This window comes from Macaca mulatta, chromosome 6, assembly GCF_049350105.2.
Source record: "Macaca mulatta isolate MMU2019108-1 chromosome 6, T2T-MMU8v2.0, whole genome shotgun sequence".
Lineage (NCBI taxonomy): Eukaryota > Metazoa > Chordata > Mammalia > Primates > Cercopithecidae > Macaca > Macaca mulatta.
In genome coordinates, this window is record NC_133411.1 from 68,632,468 (window position 1) to 68,656,520 (window position 24,053).

The 24,053-nt window shown below is 37.1% G+C and overlaps 1 protein-coding gene across 8 annotated transcripts in view; it reads right to left on the bottom strand.

Moving 5' to 3' along the window:
• Window positions 1-238: 238 nt before the first annotated feature.
• ELOVL7 (ELOVL fatty acid elongase 7) overlaps window positions 239-24,053 on the bottom strand; it is a 94,629-nt gene continuing 70,814 nt past the window's right edge. For 7 of the 8 annotated variants that reach the window (XM_078004186.1, XM_078004184.1, XM_078004188.1 and 4 more), the window contains 6 exons: window positions 16,604-16,794; window positions 12,471-12,551; window positions 11,116-11,172; window positions 8,765-8,870; window positions 3,423-3,559; window positions 260-758 (listed from right to left, as the gene is read on the bottom strand). In XM_078004186.1, coding sequence (XP_077860312.1) covers window positions 549-758; window positions 3,423-3,559; window positions 8,765-8,870; window positions 11,116-11,172; window positions 12,471-12,551; window positions 16,604-16,794 — 782 coding nt within the window. In that variant the 3' untranslated portion in view covers window positions 260-548. 8 annotated transcript variants of the gene reach the window in all.

Here is a 24,053-nt window from a genome sequence, read left to right on the forward strand (position 1 = left end):
ATGACAAGTTATCAAAAACTCACTCAATTTTCACCTGTGCTAGCTTGCTAAAATGGGAGTTAACTCTAGAGCAAACATAGCATCTTCTGAGTACAGCCAATAAATGACAAAGCTAGGGCCTATGGTTGGTTTCCAGACTTTCCAGACCCGGCAGAAGGAATCTATTGTAACACATGGATCTCTGTCTGTGCTCAAAATATCTAATGATATTTTTCATCTTTACTGGACTTCCTTGAAGAGTACTGTATTGCTTCATATCTTTTTGCACTGTAACAAAATGTGTTAAACAAAACCTTTGGATTAGCTTTAAAAGCAGCTAAAAAAAAAAAAAAAAAAAAAAAACAACTTCTGGCTGCTGTAGGCTCTAATTATCAGAAGACTGTTATCTGGAAGCTTTGGGCTCTCAAATATCAGACATCCCAATAACTTATCATAAAAATACAAGCTCTTAGTTTTGAAAAATATACAAAATGCACTGCATAGGCAAATATCTCTTGATTGTCAAGGAAGACAATGTATCAGTTTCAATCATAGACTTATGTTGGGCTTCAGTTATCTTTGTATTTGCAAGTTCCATTTTTCACAGTTTTGGGCAACCTCTGACCTTTGGTGTAAGCACGGTACCAAAAATGGAGAAAGAGCAGCAGAAACATGCAACTGTAACTCATTATGATGCACGCAAAGACTGGAAACTGATACTTGCAATCCTCCATGAAAAAGAACTGGCTTATGTGGATGGTGACAATAACAAACTGGACCTAAGAAATGAAAACACGAAAAAAAATTATTCAGATATCGAGAGTTACAATTCTTTACCTACCTATGTTTATCCACTCCCAAAGTGCAGGGAGTGCACTGTTGGGCAGAGAAGTCCATCTTTAAATCTAGCCTCCCTGGGAGTGATAATGGGTAGTATAATGTCAAAAGCCAGTTGGAAGTATGGATCCACTATTCAGAACCACAAAATGGCACAACCGCAGGGTCTATATTTAAATGTTCCCTGGAGCTGTGCAGTGCAGCAACCTTTTTACTACTCAGAGAATCAACAGAGCAGGTTTTCCCTATAAGTCTCTGACTTGAGTCCTTGACTATGATGAAATGACCATGTACTACATTGTGGCCTATTTTCTCAGGATGAGTTCAATTTCAAATATTCTGTCCTGTTATTGGACCAGATATATTAATTTTTGGAAAATAATTACATTTTACTTAGAGCCCCTTGAATTTTGTAGTAGCCAAAGCATCTCTGAGTCCTTATACCTGCCACTTGTCCTCCACGGTCATAGATAAAAATGTGTCTGGGCCAGGTGCAGTGGATTACGCCTGTAATCGCAGCACTTTGGGAGGCTGAGGTGGGTGGATCACGAGGTCAGGAGTTCGAGACCAGCCTGGCCAAGATAGTGAAACCCCGTCTCTACTAAAAATACAAAAATTAGCCAAGCACCTGTAGTCCCAGCTACTCAGGAGGCTGAGGCAGAAGAATTGCTTGAACCTGGGAGGCTGAGGTTGCAGTGAGCCGAAATTGTGCCACTGCACTCTAGCCTGGGTGACAGAGCGAGATTCCATCTCAAAAAAAAAAAAGGGTCTGAACTGCCAACTGAGGCAGAGAATCTATAAGGTGTGAGAGAGAAGGTGGCCCTTCTAGTAGTGCTCAAGGGCTCTGTGGGGCAGAACATCTTACACAGTCCCAAGAGGGACCTTTTCTAAGCTAATATTCAGATTTTCTGGTTATCATGTTTTCCCTGATTAAAAAGCAACATGTATTCTGCAGAAATTTTAGAAAAGTAAAACTCTATAAAGAAATAGGTAACAATTACCCACAATTGGTCTTATTAATCATGGTTAAGATTTTCTTATAGTTTATTTTATTATTTTATCCTTATCATCAACTTTCCTTGCATTATCTTAATGTATATTTATGACATTCCCATAGCATAGCCACTTATTCCTCTCATTTTGCAAAAGAGAAAAAAAAAACTTTAGGAAGGCTAAGCGATGTCCTCAACATTCTATGCATGTGTATGTTTGTGTATAATTGACATCTTTGAGAATATAATAAACAAATGTTCATCCTATTTTTTCTACATCCATATTTTTCCACATTATTAAAAAGTTTGTACAACATTTAAGAGTATGCTAAGAGAAAAAAAAAGCCTAAATACAAAATACAAAATTATATATGCAATCTATACAAATAATGTAAAAGGTGTACACATATGCCTGAGAGAAAAACTGGATGAAAACAAAAATATCATCAGTGATTATCCCTGGGTGGCAGAATTACATGTATTTTTTTCTCTTTTCTTAATTAGGTGTTCTCACATATTTGCAATGAGCATATACTACTTTGAGAAAATAATATTTTTTAAAGAAGCAATGGTGAGTAATTTTCATGACTTCATAGTATCTCAAAGTATGAATTAAAATAATCTGTTTTACCATTTCCTTATGGTTGGTCATTTAGTTTGCTGCCTGTTTCAGATACAACAAATAACTCTGCAAGGAAATACTCTGATCTTGATTTAGGATCCTTATACATTAAAATGTCAGTCTCTCACCTGGGAGAATACATTATATGAATGTGCCAAATTTCATTTAGGAAGTTACAGAATTTTAATAAAGAATTAATCTTCAACATGCTATCTAAATCAAATTCATACTTTCTCATTGATGTTACTGGCAGAATATGACATCAATTTATCATAGATTGCAAATGTGGAAATACAAGGATGGCAGAATTCTCCTTTTAATGGACACTAATAAAATGTAAAGCAAATCATCATCTCAATCCCATAATGAGTCTCCAAAAAAGTTAAATACCATATATGTTGAGAATTAACACTTAGAATGTATTATTAGGTCTAAACTGAGTGCCTCTGCTCTTTCAAACATTGTTTATATAAGGGCAGTATTCAAATTTAGGTAATACATATATGTTGGTCTAACCCTCTACATGTTTAATTCTCACAATGCTTTTTATTGACTGGAGGAAAGACGAACTTATAAATGTTAGGACTAGATAGGTAAGCACACAGGAAGGCTCATCGTTCCCTCAAAGTTGCATTCCCTCAAGACCATCTAGAGCTAATGGAATTTCTAATTTCTAACAGGTATTATGCCTATTGAGGGTCATATAACTTTGGAGTTACTTTAATCACAAATTTATTTATTCTTGTATAAATGCATAAAATAGTATAAAGATGGCATAAAAATGCACACTTGTTTAATTGTCTCAGCCTTTTGGTTACCAAAGTTCATCTAATGTTATTAAGAACAATGATGGCATATCATGTAGGGGACAGACACTCTACCCCTATTGTTTTGTTAACTTTCTTCTTTATATAACTAGTATCCTAGTTCACAGTGAAAACAAGTGACTGTAGTTGCTTCATATATGGTTTTAAAGAGAGTTAATTACTCACAAGTTGTAATGATGTCAAATATTTTTTCCACCACAAATACTTCTGGTAGGCTGGTCCCAGTGCTGAGAGTCCGTAGTAGGAATACATGACTACATGTACAGCTGTATTTAGAAGGGCATGGAATGTTCCCAAACCACCTGGAAAATAAAATTATTGTAACGTGGGGCCATTGTTCCTTAAAATGAACCACATTTTCATCCGAACTGAGATTTTTGTATAATTATTTCTTGAATTTTGGAAAAAAATATATAAAATATCAATCCTGTTAAATAACTATCAACTTAGAGGGGGCTGGATAGTATATTTAGTAAAATATAAGATATGAACCTGAGAAAGTAAATTAGCATATCTTCATTTTGTTATATCTTAGCTTAAGGTGGTCTTACGATTTGAGTTTACTTACACTTAGTTGAGTTACCTTTTAAATATATGTTGCTAAATAATTATGCTAAATGCTAAAAATATATGCTAAATGCTAAATAAATATATGTTGCTAAATAATAATAGTTGCTAAATAATGTTAATTCATATTTTAGTGAGGGTTAATGTATAAAAATATACAAAGTACATTAATCTTAACTTGATGATTTTTCATGTATGTATACACCCATGTCACTACCAAGATCAAGATATAGAACATTTCCAACACCACTTAAGATTCCCATGAGCTCCCAAGGTAGCTTTAACTTCTTATCACCAACTATTACTTTTGTCTGCTATTAAACTTCACATAAATGGAATTACACAGGATGTACTCTTTTGTACCTGGTACATATATTGGTAGTTTGTATTTTTACTACTGTGTAGTATTATACCATATAAATGCATCATCATTTACCCATTCTCCTATCGACAGACATGTGGGTTGCTTCCAAACTCGGCTATTCTGAATAAAGCTGCTAAGAATATTTTTGTATATGTGTGGAATCAAATTTACTTTTCCTACTCTCAATAATCTTCATTAAATAATTTTGGCAGTAAAACCACTGGCTTTCATTAGCAAACTGCTGAATTTACTTTAATGAATTATTGTTTTCCCAAAGTAAATATCTACTAACTGTTACACCATCCTTATTTACGGCTTCCAATTGATTATGCCTTCCTATCTTGGTTTTCCTCTTCTCATTTCACCACATTTCCTACCGATCCCCTTCAATTGAGAATAGAAGCAAAGAACACATGGGAATGTAAGAAAAGATCACTTCAGTTGTCTTTAGCTGGACCAGTAATACAGCAGAAGGGGTAATGGTGTTTAGCTGAAAGTGTGGCGGAGGGAACACTCTCCCTGGGGTCCCTTGCCTAAGAGAACAATCTGGAAGAATATGTGTTCTTTATGTATAGCCTGACTCAGCTTAGTACTGTTGACCTGGAATTTACATTTTTCTCAGAAACATTCTATTTTCTTAATTCCAGTATTCTTTAATTCTGGAAATAAAGCAAAACCTCATCGATTTAGATTATGGTAGAAGAACTGAATTCATAAACACTATGCATTACAGAAAGTTTAAAGGAAAATACAAATTCATCACTTCTAATATAATCTAATGAAAAATCTAATAAAACCATTACACAGTAGAAATTGCTTTTAAATAATTATTCATAATTGCAGCAATTCTAGATATTTCTAGATACTAGCAATGCTGAAGTACTCTGTTAAAATAACCTGTTTTAAATAATTACTTTTAAGTAGTTAAGTATTCTCCCAAAGCCTCATTTATGCTACACTGTTCTACATAAACTTTCTCCTTCTGACGAGAGAAAGCCATATTTTAGCTAATCCCTCAATTACCATAAATTTCAAGTCAGAAGGAACTGAATTAATTAAGCTTATTAACAACTTTCCAGCTTGTATTATTTACATTTGGATTGGTCTTCTTTCCCAAAGGAAATTTGAATAAACACATTATTGTGGTGTAAGAACACCTTTTCTAGGTTAATTTAAAAATAGAATAGTTGTCTACTACTGATAGTTTAGGAGTCAAGGTGCTTAAAAGGAAGATAAGCCAAATACCTCTCAAATTCATTTGTGTTTCATAATAATACACACATAGGAAATCTATTTCACTTTTGATATGGAACTATGTCAGAGCTTTTCTAAGACGCCTATCCTATTATTTAATAGAGGAGTGCCTATTTTCTGTTTGGATACTGTCACCATTAAATGTCCTAAAATGAGGATGTTAGACACAGGGATTTAACAAAGCACTAGCGTAGCCAAAAGTATTTAGTAAGGTTTACTGATCAAAATAAGCTATCAAATAAAAGTAACATGTTTACTTTCTCTAGTTATGATTTTTTCTGACAAGCTATTTTAATAAGTTTATTTACAAAACAACCATATTTTAATTAGTAATGTTTTTTGTATCTTCTTTGGAAAGCTTTCCTAACAAAATATTTTCTAAGCCTGTTTGTTTTCTGCTTTATGACAATGGGTCTGTAAACAAACATCTCAGAATGAATTAGGATTAGTACCCATCACATTTTACTCCTTTGCACAAAACAAAGGAATCACCTGGGTAATTATCACAATTCTCCCTATCTCTGGAAGGGGATATATGCATAAATTAATATTATAATTCACATAATTAATATTATAATATAATTAATATAAAAACCTACCACAGAAATATTTTCATCCTATTCAAAAGAAAAGCTGGATTGCTATTACCCTATTGAAGAGTACAACAGAAAAACAGGAAATTAAATACTAGATAGAGATCAGCTGTGCTCAAGTTTTTGCAAAGAACAGTTTAGAATGGACAGTTTCATTCTAGGAATGGACATCAGTACCAAACATTTCTGGGAACAGCTTTTGTTGCTGTGTTTGTCACTGAAATAGGTATCAGATCTGCTAAACAAGAGTTTACTAGAATTCCACATGTAAGACTGAACAGAAGTGCCAATGCATGGAACATATGAGAGAGAAGAAAACTATCTTGTACTATTTTCATTTTGTAAAGAAGAAGAAGGATTAAGGTGTGGACAAGAAACCTGTTATAAAGTGACTGATGTCCATAAACATAGTACCACTTAAAAACTGTGGTATGTCACTTGAACCTGGGAAGAGGAGGTTGCAGTGATCCGAGATCACACCATTGCACTCCACTTGGGCAACAAGAGTGAAACTCTGCCTCAAAAAAAAAAAAAAGTTGAGGTATATCATATTTAAATTATCATTATTGAAAGCACTGTTTGCTTTTTAAATGGAAACCACACTATCAATGAACTCAAACATAGAAGTTAGAAAAATGCTCAATTGTATTCATTAAATAAAATTTACTTCTCCCATTCTTTAACAGTAGGATATTCAGTATTTAACAATTAGAAAATACAGAGAAAGGGAGGAAAATACAGAGGGAGAAAAAAACCACTTTTTGTTTCAATATCTCCCAATTACCTCTGTTTATATTTTGGGACATTGCCTTCCAATCTTTCTTCTATTCACATTTAGTTTTCAGTGTGTATCCTGGCCTCATGAGAGAAATCAGAATAAATAAACTATAAGAATATGAAAGCACCTTTTCTAGCATACTTTAAAAATAGAGTAAGTTCATCTACTTCTGATAATTTTGGAGTCAAGCCGCTTAACAAAGAAGATGAGCTTTGTTAAATCCTTGTGTATAGAATCCTCATTTTAGGACATTTAATACCTCTCAATATCATTTTTGTTTCACAGTTATATACACACAAGTAATAATGACCACTCTATTAGTGAATGTTTAGGTATTTTCCAGTTTTTCACAAACACCAGTAAGTGTCAATGTACATCACTGTAGAAAGAATGGGAAGGGGCAATATGCATATAAGAGGAAACAAAAACACAGAAAGTAAGGATAAGTAAAATAATGGAGATTAATATAGTCACTGTTGATTTGGCAAATGGACACCGCTGAGACTATCTTGTTTTAATGTAAATGAAATGTTTATACTAACAAACCTCGTAAGAAAAAGCAGCCAGTTTTAAGCCACTTTTGAGCAAGGAGGTACTTTACATCCTGGAAAATCCGATGCCCATAAGCCATGGTTGCGACAACTGTTCACTCATGATTCACAGCCCCTGTGGCTCCTCTGAGTTTTGGCATCCCCTTCCTGACATGGGCTTATCCATGTCCTCTCATGCTCTGAGACACGCAGATCTTTTTCCTCCATGCTTAGAGAGTCTAGAACTCAAACAAGAGTTCCTCAATTGTGGTTCCCCCTTTCTTTTAGTCTGGCAGAGTTAGAAAGGCCAAAAGAGGCAAGCTATTCACAGAAATGTTATGAACTATGGGTCTATTTGAAGACTTTTAAAATTTAAGAGCCGGGCGCGGTGGCTCACGCCTGTAATCCCAGCACTTTGGGAGGCCGAGGCGGGCGGATCACAAGGTCAGGAGATCGAGACCACGGTGAAACCCCGTCTCTACTAAAAATACAAAAAATTAGCCGGGCGCGGTTGTGGGCGCCTGTAGTCCCAGCTACTCGGGAGGCTGAGGCAGGAGAATGGCGTGAACCCGGGAGGCGGAGCTTGCAGTGAGCCGAGATCGCGCCACTGCACTCCAGCCTGGGCGACAGAGCGAGACTCCGTCTCAAAAAAAAAAAAAAAAAAAAAAAATTAAGAAACTGGAGCAAATAAATCCCCCAACCAAATTTTCCTAAGGTAAAAACATATCCTTGGGGATATCACTTATTTAAAACTGTGTAATAGGATAAAATTACTTCTGGTTTCTCCAATTCTAGACGATCAGAAGCCTAAAACGAAAAAGAAACAACCAACCTGTTTTCCACGCTTTCAAATTAAACTATTTTGGACCTTAAAAATAGTATCAACACATTCTTTACTATGGTAGGATGCTTTAGGAAGTTGGGTAACCACAATTTGACACATCTTTAAAGAGCTGTTAGGGGTTACAGTGTGTGTCAGCTATTAGAAATTTGAAGGCAAATAAGACATAGAATTTGAGATAAGCATTCTAACTTCCTGGGAACATGCAGGAAATTGTTCTCTATACTTCTATAAAGTCAAAGCTTTTGCCATTTTAGTTATTTGTTTGTTTATATTATTTATTTCTTTAAATGTATTTAATAAACCTCTCTGGGAAAATAATAAAATACAAACAAAATGACTAAAGAATATGTGCAGAAGGCTGTGCCCGGAAATTACGCATATCTAAAGAGTGGGGCAAACCCAATTATTATGAGTCTTACGTTTATTTTTCAAGTAATAGTTAATGAAAGAAGTAGAAACAAAGGGACTCTTTGATTTTTTGAGTTTCGTATAAATCACATTTCAGAAAAATATTTTGTTTATAGCATATAGAAATGTCATTGTTTATAACACATGATCCCAACTCCCCCTTATCTACCTGCAGCAAATTTGACTCCAAACCACCAGGTCCACGGCATGATGGTATGATGGAATACGTGAAGGAAAGTCACTTGGTTATTTTTCTTGCGCAGAACAAAAAAGATCTGAAATAATTTAAAGAATATCAAGTTCATAGAAAATCATGTGATAGTGTATTGAGTATTATTAAAATATTGGCAAAGTGCAAAGTATTTCATATCATGATTTCCTCTAAAAGCGTTGCCTTATAGAATGCTTACAGAAGCAGCTAATTCCCCGAAGGGCAGCTCAAAATCTCATTATTATGAAGTAACTTAGGTACGATGCCTACACATGGAAGAACCAACAAAAAGGTGAAAAGAAATTGTATGCTGATTTAAAAATCAAAGATATAAAGTAAGGAATATGGCCAAAAATTATTGAAAGAAACTGTATTAGTAAAAAAAAAAAAAAAAAAAAAAAAATTCCAGTGGATTTTGAAGTATATGGGAAAGCAGAAGACTTAGGATTGAAATATTCTACTTGCTCTCTAATACATCTTACCGATATGGATAAGGGATTAGGCAAACGAAGAGGACTTGCAACAAATCAAAAGTTAGCAAATTATTATTAAAGAAAAATGAAGGGAGAAAAAGTTGAAAAGTTAATTTGAGAAATATGAGAGAAAATAAAGCAAAACTGTATAGAAAAAAATGAGAAGGGGAAGGAAGGTAACACTCAGAATGAACATTATCCAGTGGTTTGTAAAAACCCTATAAACAAGATGGTAGAATTTGGGAGAGGGGGAAATGTTTAAAAAATATTCGAAAGTGAAATTCAGAATACAAGTGTTAAGATTTTTAAACACAAGACTAAATAGAATAGCACAAAGAAAAGTATTAAGAGGAGTATTTGAGAAATGTAGTTTAGGGAAGGACATAGAAGCAGTACAGTTTCCTTATGGAAGCTGGAACTGAGAATATGCAAAGCAACTGAGAATATGGAAATTTTGCACATTTCCAAGTGCAAAATGCATTTGCTTATGCACATGGAAGAAGGCTGAGTGGCGCAACAGAAAAAGCCATACACTAACAATCTAGGTCCTTGTCCCACTTAGTAGGAGCATTCCTCTGGGTAAGTCACTTAACTTCTTGGCTTCAGTTTCTCAGAGTGAAGGTTCTGGACTAATGCTTCTCAATCCTGGCTGCATATTACAATATCCAAGAAGCTTTTTAAAAATAGCTATGCTTGGTCTCTGTTCCAAACCATTTGGCACCAAATCTCTGGAGGTAGGGCCTTTTCTTGTCGTCGTCGTTTTCCCTAATGCAATTAATTCTATTGCACAATGAGGGCTGAGAACCACTAGAATACAGGTTCTCAAAACGTGGTCCCTGTATTAGTATCATCTGAGAACTTGTTAGAAATGCAAATTTTGAGCCCCCATCCAAGGCCTAGTGAATCAGAAACTCTGGGAGTAGGGGGTTGAGGCATCTGTGTTTTAACAAGTCTTCCAAGTGATGCTAAATGCATAAAGTTTGAGAACCACTAGATTGTTCACACAAGTCCTTTCCAATTCTAACGTTATGTGATTAGTCATTTCAAAAGGTGAAGCATATTGAGATTTCCTACAAGAAATACCATGGTATGCATTCCAAAGAAAACACACTTTTCAGTCTCAGAGCCAAAACTAGCTCCAAATAACTAAGATACACTTGCTGCAAAGATACAACAAATATTCAGCTTTCCTAAGCTCCTCTGGAAACAAAGGTTCATGGCTTTCTCCTCTAAATCACAGACCTAATTCATGACACTTGCTTCTCCCAGGACTCGTTCATACAAGTTCAGAGGTGATCCTCACTAGGATCTAAAGTAGGAAGAGATAGGGCCCAGTAAGCAAAGACTTCAGAAAAGCAGCTGAATTACTGATACCCCAGGGGTAATGCAACATTCTCACGTAAGTTTATGAATTTTTAAGCATTTATCCTCCTAAAGGAATATAGAGGACTGTGCTTTGGGATTAAAAAAAAAAAAAAAAGTAAGATGTTTTCTGCTTTTTACTTCCTGAACTTGATTCATAAAACAACTGTCATCCATCTATATAAAGATGCAGTTTTGTAGTATATGACACAGTTACCGTGCTTATCTTAATCAACTGATAGCTACATAACAGAAACCTTTTAGAGTTTGTAAAATACTGAAAAAATAAGGTTATCCTATCTATTCTCTAAAGTTACTGATAATAAAAGGTAAAAAAGATAACAGTAGGTCTGCCTGAAAAGGAGAAATGACCAAAGTTATCAGACAACTGAAACTACAGCAGTTTATTGGTTTCATTGAAAGATCAAACATTTAAGATCAAACATTTACCAAATGTGGTGGCCATATACTCACCGTATCTAATAGCTCAACAAATTTGGAGAAGTAATAAAGCCAGCAGGTACGTGCCATCTGCAGAAGCACAAATAAATCTAAATTTATTTTATTTTACTTTGTATATGGAAGAAAAGCTTGTATTTTTAAATTTTGGTAAAATATGCATATATTTAAACATAATGGTTATGTTAACCATTTTTTAGGGCACAGTTAAGTGGCATTAAGTACCTTTCACATTGTCATGTCACACTGTCATGTTAACCATTTTTTAGTGCACAGTTAAGTGGCATTAAGTACCTTTCACATTGTTGTTCAACTATTACCACCATCCATCCATAGAACTTCTTTCATCTTGCAAAACTGAAACTACACCCACTAAACTACATCCCATTCCCCCTTTCCCCTCACCCCAGCTACAATTCTACTTTCTGTGTCTATGAATTTGACTACCCTAGGCTCCTCATATAAGCCAAATCATGCAGTATTTGTCCTTTTGTGACCTAATTATTTCACTTTGCATAGTGTTCTCAGGGTTCATCCATGTTGCAGCATGAGTTAGAATTCCCTTCCTTTTAAAGGCCGAATCATATTCCATTCTATGCATATGCCACATTTTGTTTATCCATTTATCTTATTTATCTTTTTTTTCTTTTTTTTTTTTTGAGACGGAGTCTCACTTTGTCACCTAGGTTGGAGTGCAATGGTGCGATCTCGGCTCACTGCAACCTCTGCCTCCTGGGTTCAAGCGATTTTCCTGCCTCAGCCTCCCGAGTAGCTGGGACTACAGACCCACGCTGCCATGGCCGGCTAATTATTGTATTGTAGTAGAGATGGGGTTTCACCACGTTGCCCGGGCTGGTCTCAAACTTCTGAGCTCAGGCAATCCACCCGCTTCAGCCTCCCAAAGTGCTAGGATTACAAGCGTGAGCCACTGAGCCTGGCCTTGTTTATCCATTTATCTATCCATGGACTATTGAGTTGCTTCTACCATTTGGCTATTATGAATAATACTGCTATAAACATGAGTATATAAATATCTCTTCAAGTATCTGTTTTCAATTCTTTTAGGTATATACCCAGAAGTGGAATTGCTGGATCTTATGGTAATTCTATTTTCAATTTTTTGAGGACCCAGATGTTAATTTATTTTTAAATCCAAGAAATTCAAAAAGTAAAGCACCAATTTTCATTTTATACAAAATTATACACATGACCTTCTTTTATTCTTGTAATTTTTCACTTTCTCCACCACAACACACACAATCTGATAACTGAGTCATTTGCTTATTCTAAGTTTACATTCAATGTTACAAACAGTTCACAAAATTTTAACATTGATTTTGAATTTCAAGTTTTTCCAAAGAGAAACTTACCCTCAAAGCTGTGGGTGACTGTGAATAGTCAACAATTTCACATCGAAATGAATAACCTATACCCCAGCCAGACATCACAAACTGCAAGAGAGCACATGCATATTAAAAAGGAAAGCATTTTCCCAACAGCCACAACAAAGGTAGTTTTGATAGTGTCTCTTCATTACATTTTCAGCTGAGTCAGTGCAGAGGAAAAGGTAGCTGGAACAAATACAAACTATGAACATGCTTGATATCAGAGCTTGATATCAAGAATTTTCAAAACCACAAACCCATATATTATTTATATAAACTGTGTTCTGACTAAAATGCTCATCTCTTGGGATGATTATTCTAACATGTGAAGAATAAAACACTTGCAGTGTTTTGCTTAAACAGCAAATACTGGTAGGTGACTTATCTTAGGTTCATCTGTATATGTGTGAGTGAATGTGTTTCTATACTCTTAAAGGGGACACTTGGATCTGAATCAGTCATTTCTAGCAATTTCCAGTCTTTCTACTTAGTCAAGAACTAAACATGCAAACCAAAATGCCTCAATGTACTCATAAGATGGCTGCGAAAACTAGGCTTTTCCCATCATTGGCTGGTGAGTGTGATGTGAGGTGGTAGTCCATGGCTCAGATATTATTAATAGTTTTACTGTGGATTCACAAGACAAGTAAAAGAAGAAAATGCTCTTGTTAACAATAAAAGTGCAATCTGGCACGCCTTAATTCCAACACACCCACAAAGTGATCCAAGGCTGATGGTGAGAAGAAAGAGCCTATTGTTGATAAATCTGAACTGTAATTCAAAGATTATAAAGATTATACTGACATTCTTTCAGTCTGATGGTGGTAAGGTCTTCTTTTAAAACAGTATCTGAAAAGGAAAAGCCAAGGGCTCCAATTTTAACTTAACACATATATGAAATGATTGGCTTAATTTAGGGTACTGACAATACGATCTGTTCTTCTCTTTTCTGACTTCTTATTCTCATACACGCCAAATCCGCCCTGGGAGATCTTCTCTCTCAGTATAATGGTTATATCCTTTTCTGCCATCGAATCATATTTTAAATTTCTAGTTTTAATTACTATTAAAGCTAAAATTGCAACCTTACAATAAATTAAATTCTAAAAACAAAAGCTTATGAGGCATTGTCAGAATAAAATTCTGATGGTGTAAAGAAAAGAAACGAAGAACAATTATTAGACACTATGGTATTATAAAATGCATCGCTCTTTTCTGAGACTAGCCCCTAGCTTGACTATAAGATAATTTAATCACACTGTTAACTTAGTAAGTTATAAAATCTTGAAAATTAAGACTCAGAAAAGCACAAGACATATATTTCATGAATGAGAAAAATATTTAACAAAAACAAATCAATAGATTTTGCCAAATGAAAAAGGGGACATGACATAGAAATGGCTAATTCTGTTTTGAAAATCCTACTGTGAGTGAGTGCCCTCATATTCTCTTGTGCTCAGACTCATTTTTGACTAATGTAACGCTCCATGGCCAGGAGCTATTTACTGGAATTGTGATGAATAATTCTCCACCTTACCCTACCCCAAACAAGCACTGTGTTGAATGAAAGTTGCATGACTTGGCCTTCTGTTGGGTCTTAAGTGGTCTCTGCTAGTGTCTGACTGGTGCCAAGTAACTAGCACTTTCAAACAATCACTACGCAAGAAGGCATCTGAGTTCCTTGAGTCTGATGTGCTTCCCTTTCAACTTCCTCAAATTTGGCCTAATATCACTGGTGGAGGTGTTTGCTTTGTTAACCAAATGAAATCATACTCCATACAATAAACCATGTGTTCAGATGTGCCATCAACAGATGGATGGCATGCTGTGTGGCTATTAAAAGCCTTTGTTTAAATAAAGAAGAACATTTAAGAACATTCCAACAGCCTGTGGAACTTTTTACATATATGTCTATATTCCAGGCTAGTAATAAGAAAAATCAGGCCAGGCCCAGTGGGTCACACCTCTAATCCCAGCAGTTTGGGAGGCTCAGGCAGGTGGATCACTAGAGCCTAGGAGTTTGAGACCAGTCTGGGCAACATGGCAAAACACCATCTCTACAAAAAATACAAAAAATTAGCTAGACATGGTAGCGCATGCCTGTAGTCCCAGCCACTTGGGAGGCTGAGGTGGGAGGATCACTAGAGTCTGGGAGGTCAAGGCTGCAGTGAGCCAAGATTGTGCCACTGTACTCCAGCTTGGGCAACAGAGAGAGACCCTTTTTGGAGCGGGGGGAAGTGGGGGAAGAATTCCCTGAATTCAAAAGTAATAATTTATATTTGGCAAGTAGTTCCTGAAACTGACACATAAGTAACTCAAGTATTAGCAGTAAATGAGAGTCAGAAACTCTCAAATTCAGATATTTTAAAACCTTCTTTTACATTGTAATTCATCAAGTAGGAATCAAAGCTGCCTGGTGATGACTGGATTCTTTCCAAGCCTGAGAAATATATTTGGGGACATTACAATCAATGACAAATCAGACATAGACTCTAAGAATATGAGAGCAAGGAGGGACCTGAGTGACTATTTGGTTCAATCCTGTCTTTATAAAATGACAGAACTGAGGCCCAGAGAGGTTAAATAACTTGCTAAAAATCAGGCAGCCAGTCAGTGGCAGAACCAGAACTAACTAGTCCCTAACCTCCTGGCTTCCAGGTATGTTCTTAACACCTTACTACAACATGCTGTCCCCTAAGACCATGCTAGGACCTTGTGTTTTCTTTGCTCTCACCTCTATCACTCTTTTCCTCTCAGTTGCTCATACTCCTGAAGGGACATTAAGAGTGGCCTGTGAGTTAATTTTGAAAATAAAATAGAAGAAATGGAAAGCAGCAGAGTGAGTCTAGATTATAGGGAGGACTGTGAGAAATAAGGCCAGAGTATTTTATTTATTTATCTATTTATTTATTTATTTATTTATTTATTTATTTATTTATTTATTTATTTTGAGACAGGGTCTTGCTCCATCACTAGACATGATCACGGCTCATTGCAGTCTCGATCTCCCAGGCTCAAGTAATCCTCTCACCTCAGCCTCCCAAGTAGCTGGGACCACGGGCATGCACCGCCATGCCGGGCTAATTTTTTTTTTGTATTTTTTGTAGATACGAGGTCTTCCTATGTTGTCCAGGCTGGTCTCAAACTCCGGGGCTCAAGCAATCCTCTTACTTCAGCCTACCAAAGTGGTGGGATTACAGGTGTAGGCCACCACACCTGGCCAGCCAGAGTAGATTTAAAGTGATCAATATGATGGATCTATAGTAAGAGTCAGGTCAGAAGAATGTATGTGGAGAAACTATGGTGTCAGGAGAGGTCAGTGGGGCCACATTGGGCCCTCATGAGCCCTACTTATGACTAAGCATGAGGTATGCTATAGAGGAAGTTAATAAAAAAGGATGATGAAGCCAGCCAGAGTTGGAAAAGAAGGAAGCAATCTCAGAAAAGAACATACACGGGGGTGGCTGAGGCATGTTAATAGCACAGGGGAAGAGAGAGAATTCATGAATCTGTTTTAGGGTCCTGGAAGAGCCCCATCTCTCTTATTAACAATTAAGGAACAGCAATGAATTAATTAGTTAATGGGAAAAAAAATGAAGGAACAGGCTCCCTCACCTACTGCTTTATATGAGTCTATGCTCTCTGTCCCCACAAAGCCCAGCTAAACCAACCAAAACAGTCTACCATCCTATAGTTCATCAGAGTATCCAGAAACCAAAGGTTCCTACCATGATGATGACATAGTGAACTCTGATGTCAGACAGACCTGGGTTCAAATATCAGCCCTCCACTTACCAGCTATGTTACTTTAAGTTATGAGTTTCCTCAAAACTAAAATTTATGGATTAATTCAATCATCCATTAAGGCAATTATGTACAAATCCATGGACTAGATGTTAATTTTTCTCATTATCTGTGAGATAGAGTATACCGAGATCCTCAAATGAGGTTATTATGTGGTCTATACCCAACACTATTTTGGCAAACACCTGCTCTAGTGAGATCAGTTTCTTAATTCCTTAAATTGCAAAGGTTACCCTTATAACAGAAAACATAATGACACATAGACAGAAAAACTCAGGCAAAATTCTCCCATTAGGAATACTGAAGACACTTGCCTCATAACACATATACACAGAAAAGAGTACTATTAAAAAATTGTACGTTATCATCACTTTCTTGAGTTCAAAGGGCTTGCGATTTTCCATGAGCTTTGGTCCCAGAGAAGTGACAAAATAGACGTAGAATCCTAGAAGGATGGTTTGCGGCAGAGGCGAGGACATGAGGAGCCAATCTTCAACTCTTGGATCTAAGAGAAAAACAATATGTGAGTATACACCTGCTTAGCCAAGGGATAACTAACAGCAACCAACATTTCTTTAATTGAGCATCCAGATCCTACTATTGACTGCAAGCTATTTGGACAATGATCACTAGTATCTGTAGAAAGGTGGAAAATAAATCAACAGGAATAAGGAAGTATCCTGGGCCTAGAAACAGTGGGGCTCTCAAGAACCCCAGGCCTCAACAGGCTAGGGGAAGTAGTAGTTACCAGAACTCAAAAGGAAAGAGAAGCCCTCCTGGAGAGGAGCTGTGTTATGCTCTGATCGCCTGCATGATGGTGTCAGTGCGCTGATAAAAGGCACCCCAGGGAGCCCTCTTTCCCCATGTAAGGATACAATGAGAAGATGGCAGTCTGCAACCTGGAAGAGGGTCCTCACCAGTACCTGACAGTGCTGGCACCCTGATCTCAGACTTCTACCCTCAGAACTGTTAGAAATAAATTTCCATTGCTTATAAACTACCCAGTCTATGATAATTTCTTATAGCATCCTGAGTATGCTAAGACAAGCTTTGACTGTCAGTTGAGGGATTCGGCCAGCCCAAGACAATTTTGTAAGTATGGGGCCAGAGAAATAGATACCCCAACTCCACCCTCCTCCCTCTCTCCACTGGGTGAACCTAACCAGAAAGTATACGGCAGGGGAGCAAACCCAAGGATACAGTCTTCATGGATCGTTCTCCAGGGCCCAGCACAGGGCACAAAGCTATCTGGAAGAGAGAACATCCAGCAACATCCTGCCATGTGTCTATAGCCACTATTAATATCTTGGAGTTTTTCCATCCATATGTGCTTTTATATATTTAAAAAATGTTTGTATTTGCTGCTTCTTATTTTTTTCCTTCCCTAGGAAAACTGGCACACTTCCACATATACTGCATCACAGGATCACAGAATAGAAAGGGAGCTGAACATCCTCTAAGTAGCTAAAGTATGGGATTTTGGAGTCCATGTGGGCTAACCACTGTGATATTCTGAGCAAAAAAAATGCACCGGCCTCACAATTGCAAACAGAAACTTATCTGCTTACTGTCAGCTCCAGGCCAGCAGAGATGGATGGATAAAAAATTACAACTCAGGATGAAATGTGATTAAGTCTATAATTTCTAGTAGTTCAAGTTTAATTTTACTAAATGGCCTCATGAAGCCAGATTATTATGAAGGAAAGGAAGTATGGACAAGTTTTCAGAAGGATCTGACTCAAAATTATGCCATGACTAACCTCAGGATGCTAACTACTGTCACTTTTATCAGTTGGAAATGAAGGGTAGGGAGAATGCTGCTCTTGCTTTTTTAAGCTGCTAATGATGTGGCCAAGCACTGACAAATTCTGAATACCCCTGCAAGTGTGACTTCCCACTCAAAATTTCTTCAGTAGGACTCTACGACTGATAACTCACTTGGCCTCAATTTTAGTGCTGGAGTGCTTACATTTGACCGTCAGATGTGCATGGGTGATTATTCTGCATTCAAATAGCCTCCCTCAAAAATATTGGCAGAAGTCTCTGTCTCAAAAAAATAAAGAAATAAATAAAGCCAAAGAGTCAAGAGTCAGCTCCAGACTAGATCCCAGGACATTTAAGAATTTAATATATGATTAAGGAAGTGCTCGCTTCGGCAGCACATATACTAAAAATAGGAAGTCCCAGAAACAAGCAGGGAAGGAAGAGATCTTTAACAAATGTTGATAGGAAAACTGACTGCTTGGGAGAAAAATGAGTTTGGTTCTTATCCGATATTCTATAAGAGTATGTTCCAAACTATGCATGGAAACAAGCTATTTAAAGACTTTCCACAAAGAATTGGGGAGTACTGGAATGCTGGATTAAACAAACAGGTTGCATTACTACAGGATTTCTTAATACTTCATGTTCATCATGAATTGCCAAGATGGGAATGGTAGTATGCCATAGTCTCCAAACTTATTTGACCAAAAAACACTTATTTTTTTTAGTAGAATATTATTTAACATCTTATGAAACTAGTGTTCTGTGGAACACAGTTTGGGAAATATAGCCATTCACTAAAATAAATTTATAAATTAAACGACTGAAAATTAGGTGGTCAGACATACAAAGAAGAGTTAGTACCAATCCTACGGAAACTATTCCAAAAAATTGAGGAAGAGAGATTCCTCCCTAACTCATTCTATGAAACCAGTATCATCCTGACACCAAAATCTGGCACAGACACCACTATCACCACCACCACCACAACAAAGAAAACTACAGGACAATATCCCTCATGAACACAGATATAAAAATCCTCAACAAACTAGCCAGGTGAATCCAGGAGCACATCAAAAAGTTAATTCACCACAATCAAGTGGGCTTTATTCCTGGGATGCAAAGTTGGTTCAACACAGTCAAGTCAATAAATGTGATTCACCACATATATAGAATTTAAAACAAAGACCATATGATTATCTCAATAGATGCAGAAAAAGCTTTCAATAAAATCTAACATCTATTCATGATAAAAACCCTCAACAAACTAGGCATTAAAGGAATATACCTCAAATAATAAGGGCCATCTATGACAAACCCACAGCCAACATCATACCTAATGGGCAAACATTGGAAGTATTACATTTAAGAGCTGCAACAAGACAAGGATGCCCACTCCTATTCGACATAGTACTAGAAATCCTAGCCCAGAGCAATCAGGCAAGAGAAAGAAATACAAAGCATCCAAATTTGAAAAGAGGAAGTAAAATTATCCCTGCTTGCTGATAATATGATCTTCTACCTAGAAAAACCTAAAGACTCCACCATAAAACTCTTTTTTTTTTTTTTGAGATGGAATCTTGCTCTTGTTGCCCAGGCTGGAGTGCAATGGCACGATCTCAGCTCACTGCAACCTCTGCCTCCTGGGTTCAAGCGAAACTCCTGCCTCATCCTCCTGAGGAGCTGGGATTACAGGTGCCCGCCACCATGCCCAGCTAATTTTTGTATTTTTAGTAGAGACGGGGTTTCGCCATGTTGGCCAGGCTAGTCTCAAACTCCTGACCTCGTGATCTGCCCACCTTGGCCTCCCAAAGTGCTGGGATTACAGGCGTAAGCCACCGTGCCTGGCCAAAACTCTTATATTTGATAAATGAATTCAGTAAAGTTACAGGATACAAAATCAATGTATGAAAATCAGTAGCATTTCTATGTACCAAAGTATTATCCTCAAGAGCTGGAACAGCTCTTCAACCCTCAAGCTGACAGCCAAATCAAGAGTTCAATCCTATTTACAATAACCACATGCACAAAAAATAAAACACATAGGAATACATCAAACCAAGGAGGTAAAAGATCTCTACAAGGAGCATTACAAAACACTGCTGAAAGAAATATGGAAAACACAAATGGAAGAACATTCCATGCTTGTGGATTAGAAGAATCTACATTGTTAAGATGTCCATACTGTCCAAAACAATCTAAAGATTCAATGCTATTCCTATCAAATTACCAATGTTATTTTTTACAAAATTAGAAAAAACTATTCTCAAATTCATAGAAAACCAAAAACGAGCCCAAATAGCCAAAGCAATCCTATGCAAAAAGAACAAAGCTGGAGGCATCACATTATCTTACTTCAAACTATACTACACAGCTACAGTAACCAAAACAGAACGGTATTGATACAAAAATAGACACATCGGCCAATGGAACGGAATAGAAAACCCAGAAATAAAGGAGCATACCTAAAACCAATTGATATTCAACAAAGCCAATGAAAATAAGCAATGGGGAAAGGATTCCCTATTCAATAGATGGTTCTAGGAAAACTGGCTAATCATATGTGGAAGACTGAAACTGGACCACTACCTACCACCATAAACAAAAATTAACTTAAGATGGATTAAAGACTTAAATGCAAGACCTAAAACTATAAAAATCCCAGGAGAAAACCTAGGAAACACTCTTCTGGACACTGGCCTTGGCAAAGGCTTTATGACCAAGTCCTCAAAAGCAATTGCAACACAAATAAAAATCAACAATTAAGACCTAATTAAACTAAAGAGCTTTTGCACAGCAAAAGAAACTAACAGAGTAAACAGACAACCTGTGAACTGGGAGAAAACACTTACAAACTATGCATCCAACACAGGACTAATATCCAGAATCCACAAGAAACTTAAATTGACATGAAAAAATAAATAACTTCATTAAAAAGTGGGCAAAGAACATGAACAGACACTTCACAAAAGAAGACATACAAGCGGCCAACAAACATTAAAAAGTCAAATAATTACAGAAGTTGTTGAGGCTGTGGAGAAAAGGGAATGCTTAAACACTGTTGGTGGGAATGTAAATTAGTTCAGCCACTGTGGAAAGCAGTTTGGAGATTTCTCAAAGAACTGCAAATAGAACTATTATTCAACCCAGCAATTCCACTATTGAGTATATACTGAAAGGAAAATGCCAAAAATATACATACACTTGCATGTTCACTGCAGGTCGATTCTTAATAGCAAAGACATGTAATCAACCTAGGTGCCCATTAATGGTGGATTGGATAAAGAAAATGTGGTACATATACACTGTGGAGTACTATGCAGTCATTAAAAAGAACAAAATCATATCCTTTGCAGCAACATGAATGTAGCTGGAGACTATTATCCTAAGCAAATGAACACAGAAATGCAAAACCAAACACTGCATGTTCTCACTTATAAGTGGAAGCTAAGTCTTGGGTACACGCAGGTATAGATGGGAACAACAGACTGGAGAATCCAAAATGTGGGAGGGAAGGAAGGGGACAAGGGCTGAAAAACATCCTTTTAAGTACTATGTTCACTATATTCATGATGCAATCACTAAAAGCCCAAACCTCAGCATCACGCAATATACCCTAGTAAAAAACTTGCACGTGTACCACCTGAATCTAAAATAAAAAGGAAAATTTTAAAAACAGGTAGTGATAGCAAAAGATAAATAGGAGATTATTTTGATATACAGTAAGGAAGAAGAAAATATAAAAATTTATAATTGGTTAAACACAGGGAATGGAAATAGGTAAATGTTAAGAAAAATATTCAGATGATCTCATTTATATGTGGGATGTAAGAATCAAAACAATTGAGCTCATGGAGATAGAGTAGAAGGGTGGTTGCCAGAGGCTAGGAAGGGTACTAGGCGGTGGGGGGGGGAGGGGGGTGGGAATAGCTAATGGGTACAAAGAAAATAGAATGAATAAGACCTAGTATTTGGTAGCACAACAGGGTGACTTATAGTCAATAATAAGATCTAGAATTAGGAGAGAGATCTGTGCCAGAGATGTAGGATTGAGGGTTGCCATCACGTAAATGATGAACAATAGAAGCAGTGAGATTGGCTTAGGCTAAGTGGGTAGAGTAAGGAGAGTAAGTGCTGAAGTCAGGATCCTGAGGACTCAGCATTCACAAAAGGAATTACTGAAGGAAAAAACATAAAAACCAAAAAGGAGCAGTTAAAGAGGTAGAGTGAAAACCATAAAAGTGAGATATCCTGAAGCCAGAGAAGAGTGAATTTTCAGAAGTCAAAACATTAAGTGTGGCAGAAAGGGGAAATAATATATGGAAAGAAAAGTGCCACTACATTTAACAAAAAGAAGTCATTGATGCTCTTAGCAAGAATAATTTTAACAAGGTATCATGCACAAAATGAAATTAAACAAAAGTTTGATGACAGACACTTTTCAAAACATAAAGTTCTAACAACTTTGGAAGTATTTTCTCATATTAAGATTTGTCACAGTTCTAAATCAGGAAAAACTTCGAAATCAGCTATCCAGGTACACATCACTGAAATCTTTTATTGTTTCTATTGGTTCCCCTCCTTGCTTTTAACAATGACAACTTTTCTAGGATGTCTGATTGCTTTGTGCAATTAAAACCACCACAAGGAATGCTTGCTATGGGTCTGCATGTCACAAAGAAGTCTCCAAATATAAAAGTTGTCACAGAACCAGGGACCAAGGGAAAAAATTAGAACTGATCAAACTTTGATAGATTTCTTCTATAAGTGGGTAGTACAAACCTTAAATACATGAATATCAGTGTATTAATCCATTCTTGCGCTGCTATGAAGAAATACCTGAGACTGGGTAATTTATAAAGGAAAGAAGTTTAATTGACTCACAGTTCTGCATGGTTGGGGAGATGTCAGGAAACTTACAATCACAATGGAAGGCACCTCTTCATGAAGTGGCAGGAGAGAGAATGCGTGCCAGCAGGGGAAATGCCACACACTTAAAAAACCATCAGCTCTTGTGAGAAACAATCACAAGAACAGCATGGGGAAACCGTCCCCATGATTCAATTACCTCCCACCAGGCCCCTCCCGTAACATGTGGGAATTATGAGAACTATAATTCAAGATGAAATTCGGGTGGGGACACAGTCAAACCATATCATTCTGCCCCTGGGCCCTCCCAAATCTCATGTCCTCACATTTCAAAACACAATCATGCCTTCCCAACAGTCCCCCAAAGTCTTAATGCATTCCAGCATTAACTCAAAAGTCCAAATCCAAAGTCTCATCTGAGACAAGGCAAGTCCCTTCTGCCTATGAGCCTGTAAAATCAAAAGCAAGTTAGTTATTTCCTAAATATAATGGGAATACAGGCACTGCATAAATATATCCATTCCAAATGGCAGAAATTGGCCAAAACAAAGGGGCTACAGGCCATGCAAGTCCAAAATCCGATAGGGCAGCCATTAAATCTTAATGCTCCACAATGATCACCTTTGACTCCACATCTCACATCTAGGTCATACTGATGCAAGAGGTAGGCTCCCATGGCCTTGAGCAGCTCTGCCCCTGTGGCTTTGTATGGTACAGTGCCCCCTTCCTGCTGCTTTCACTGGCTAGAACTGATTGACTGTGGCTTCTCCAGGTACACAGTGCAAGCTGTCAGTGGATCTACCGTTCTGGGGTCTGGAGGATGGTGGCCCTCTTCTCACAGCTTCACTAGGCAGTGCCCCAGTGGGGTCTCTGTGTTTTGGGTCTGACCCCACATTTCTCTTCCACATTGCCCTAGTAGAGGCTCTCCATGAGGGCTCCACCTCTGCAGCAAACTTTGGCTTGGATATCCAGCAGTTTCCATACATCCTTTGAAACCTAGACAGAGGTTCCCAAACCTCAATTCTTGATTTCTGTGCATCTACAGGCTCAGCACTATGTGAAAGCTGCCAAAGCTTGGGGCCTGCACTCTCTGAAGCTATGGCCTAAGCTGCACCTTGGCTCTTTTTGGCC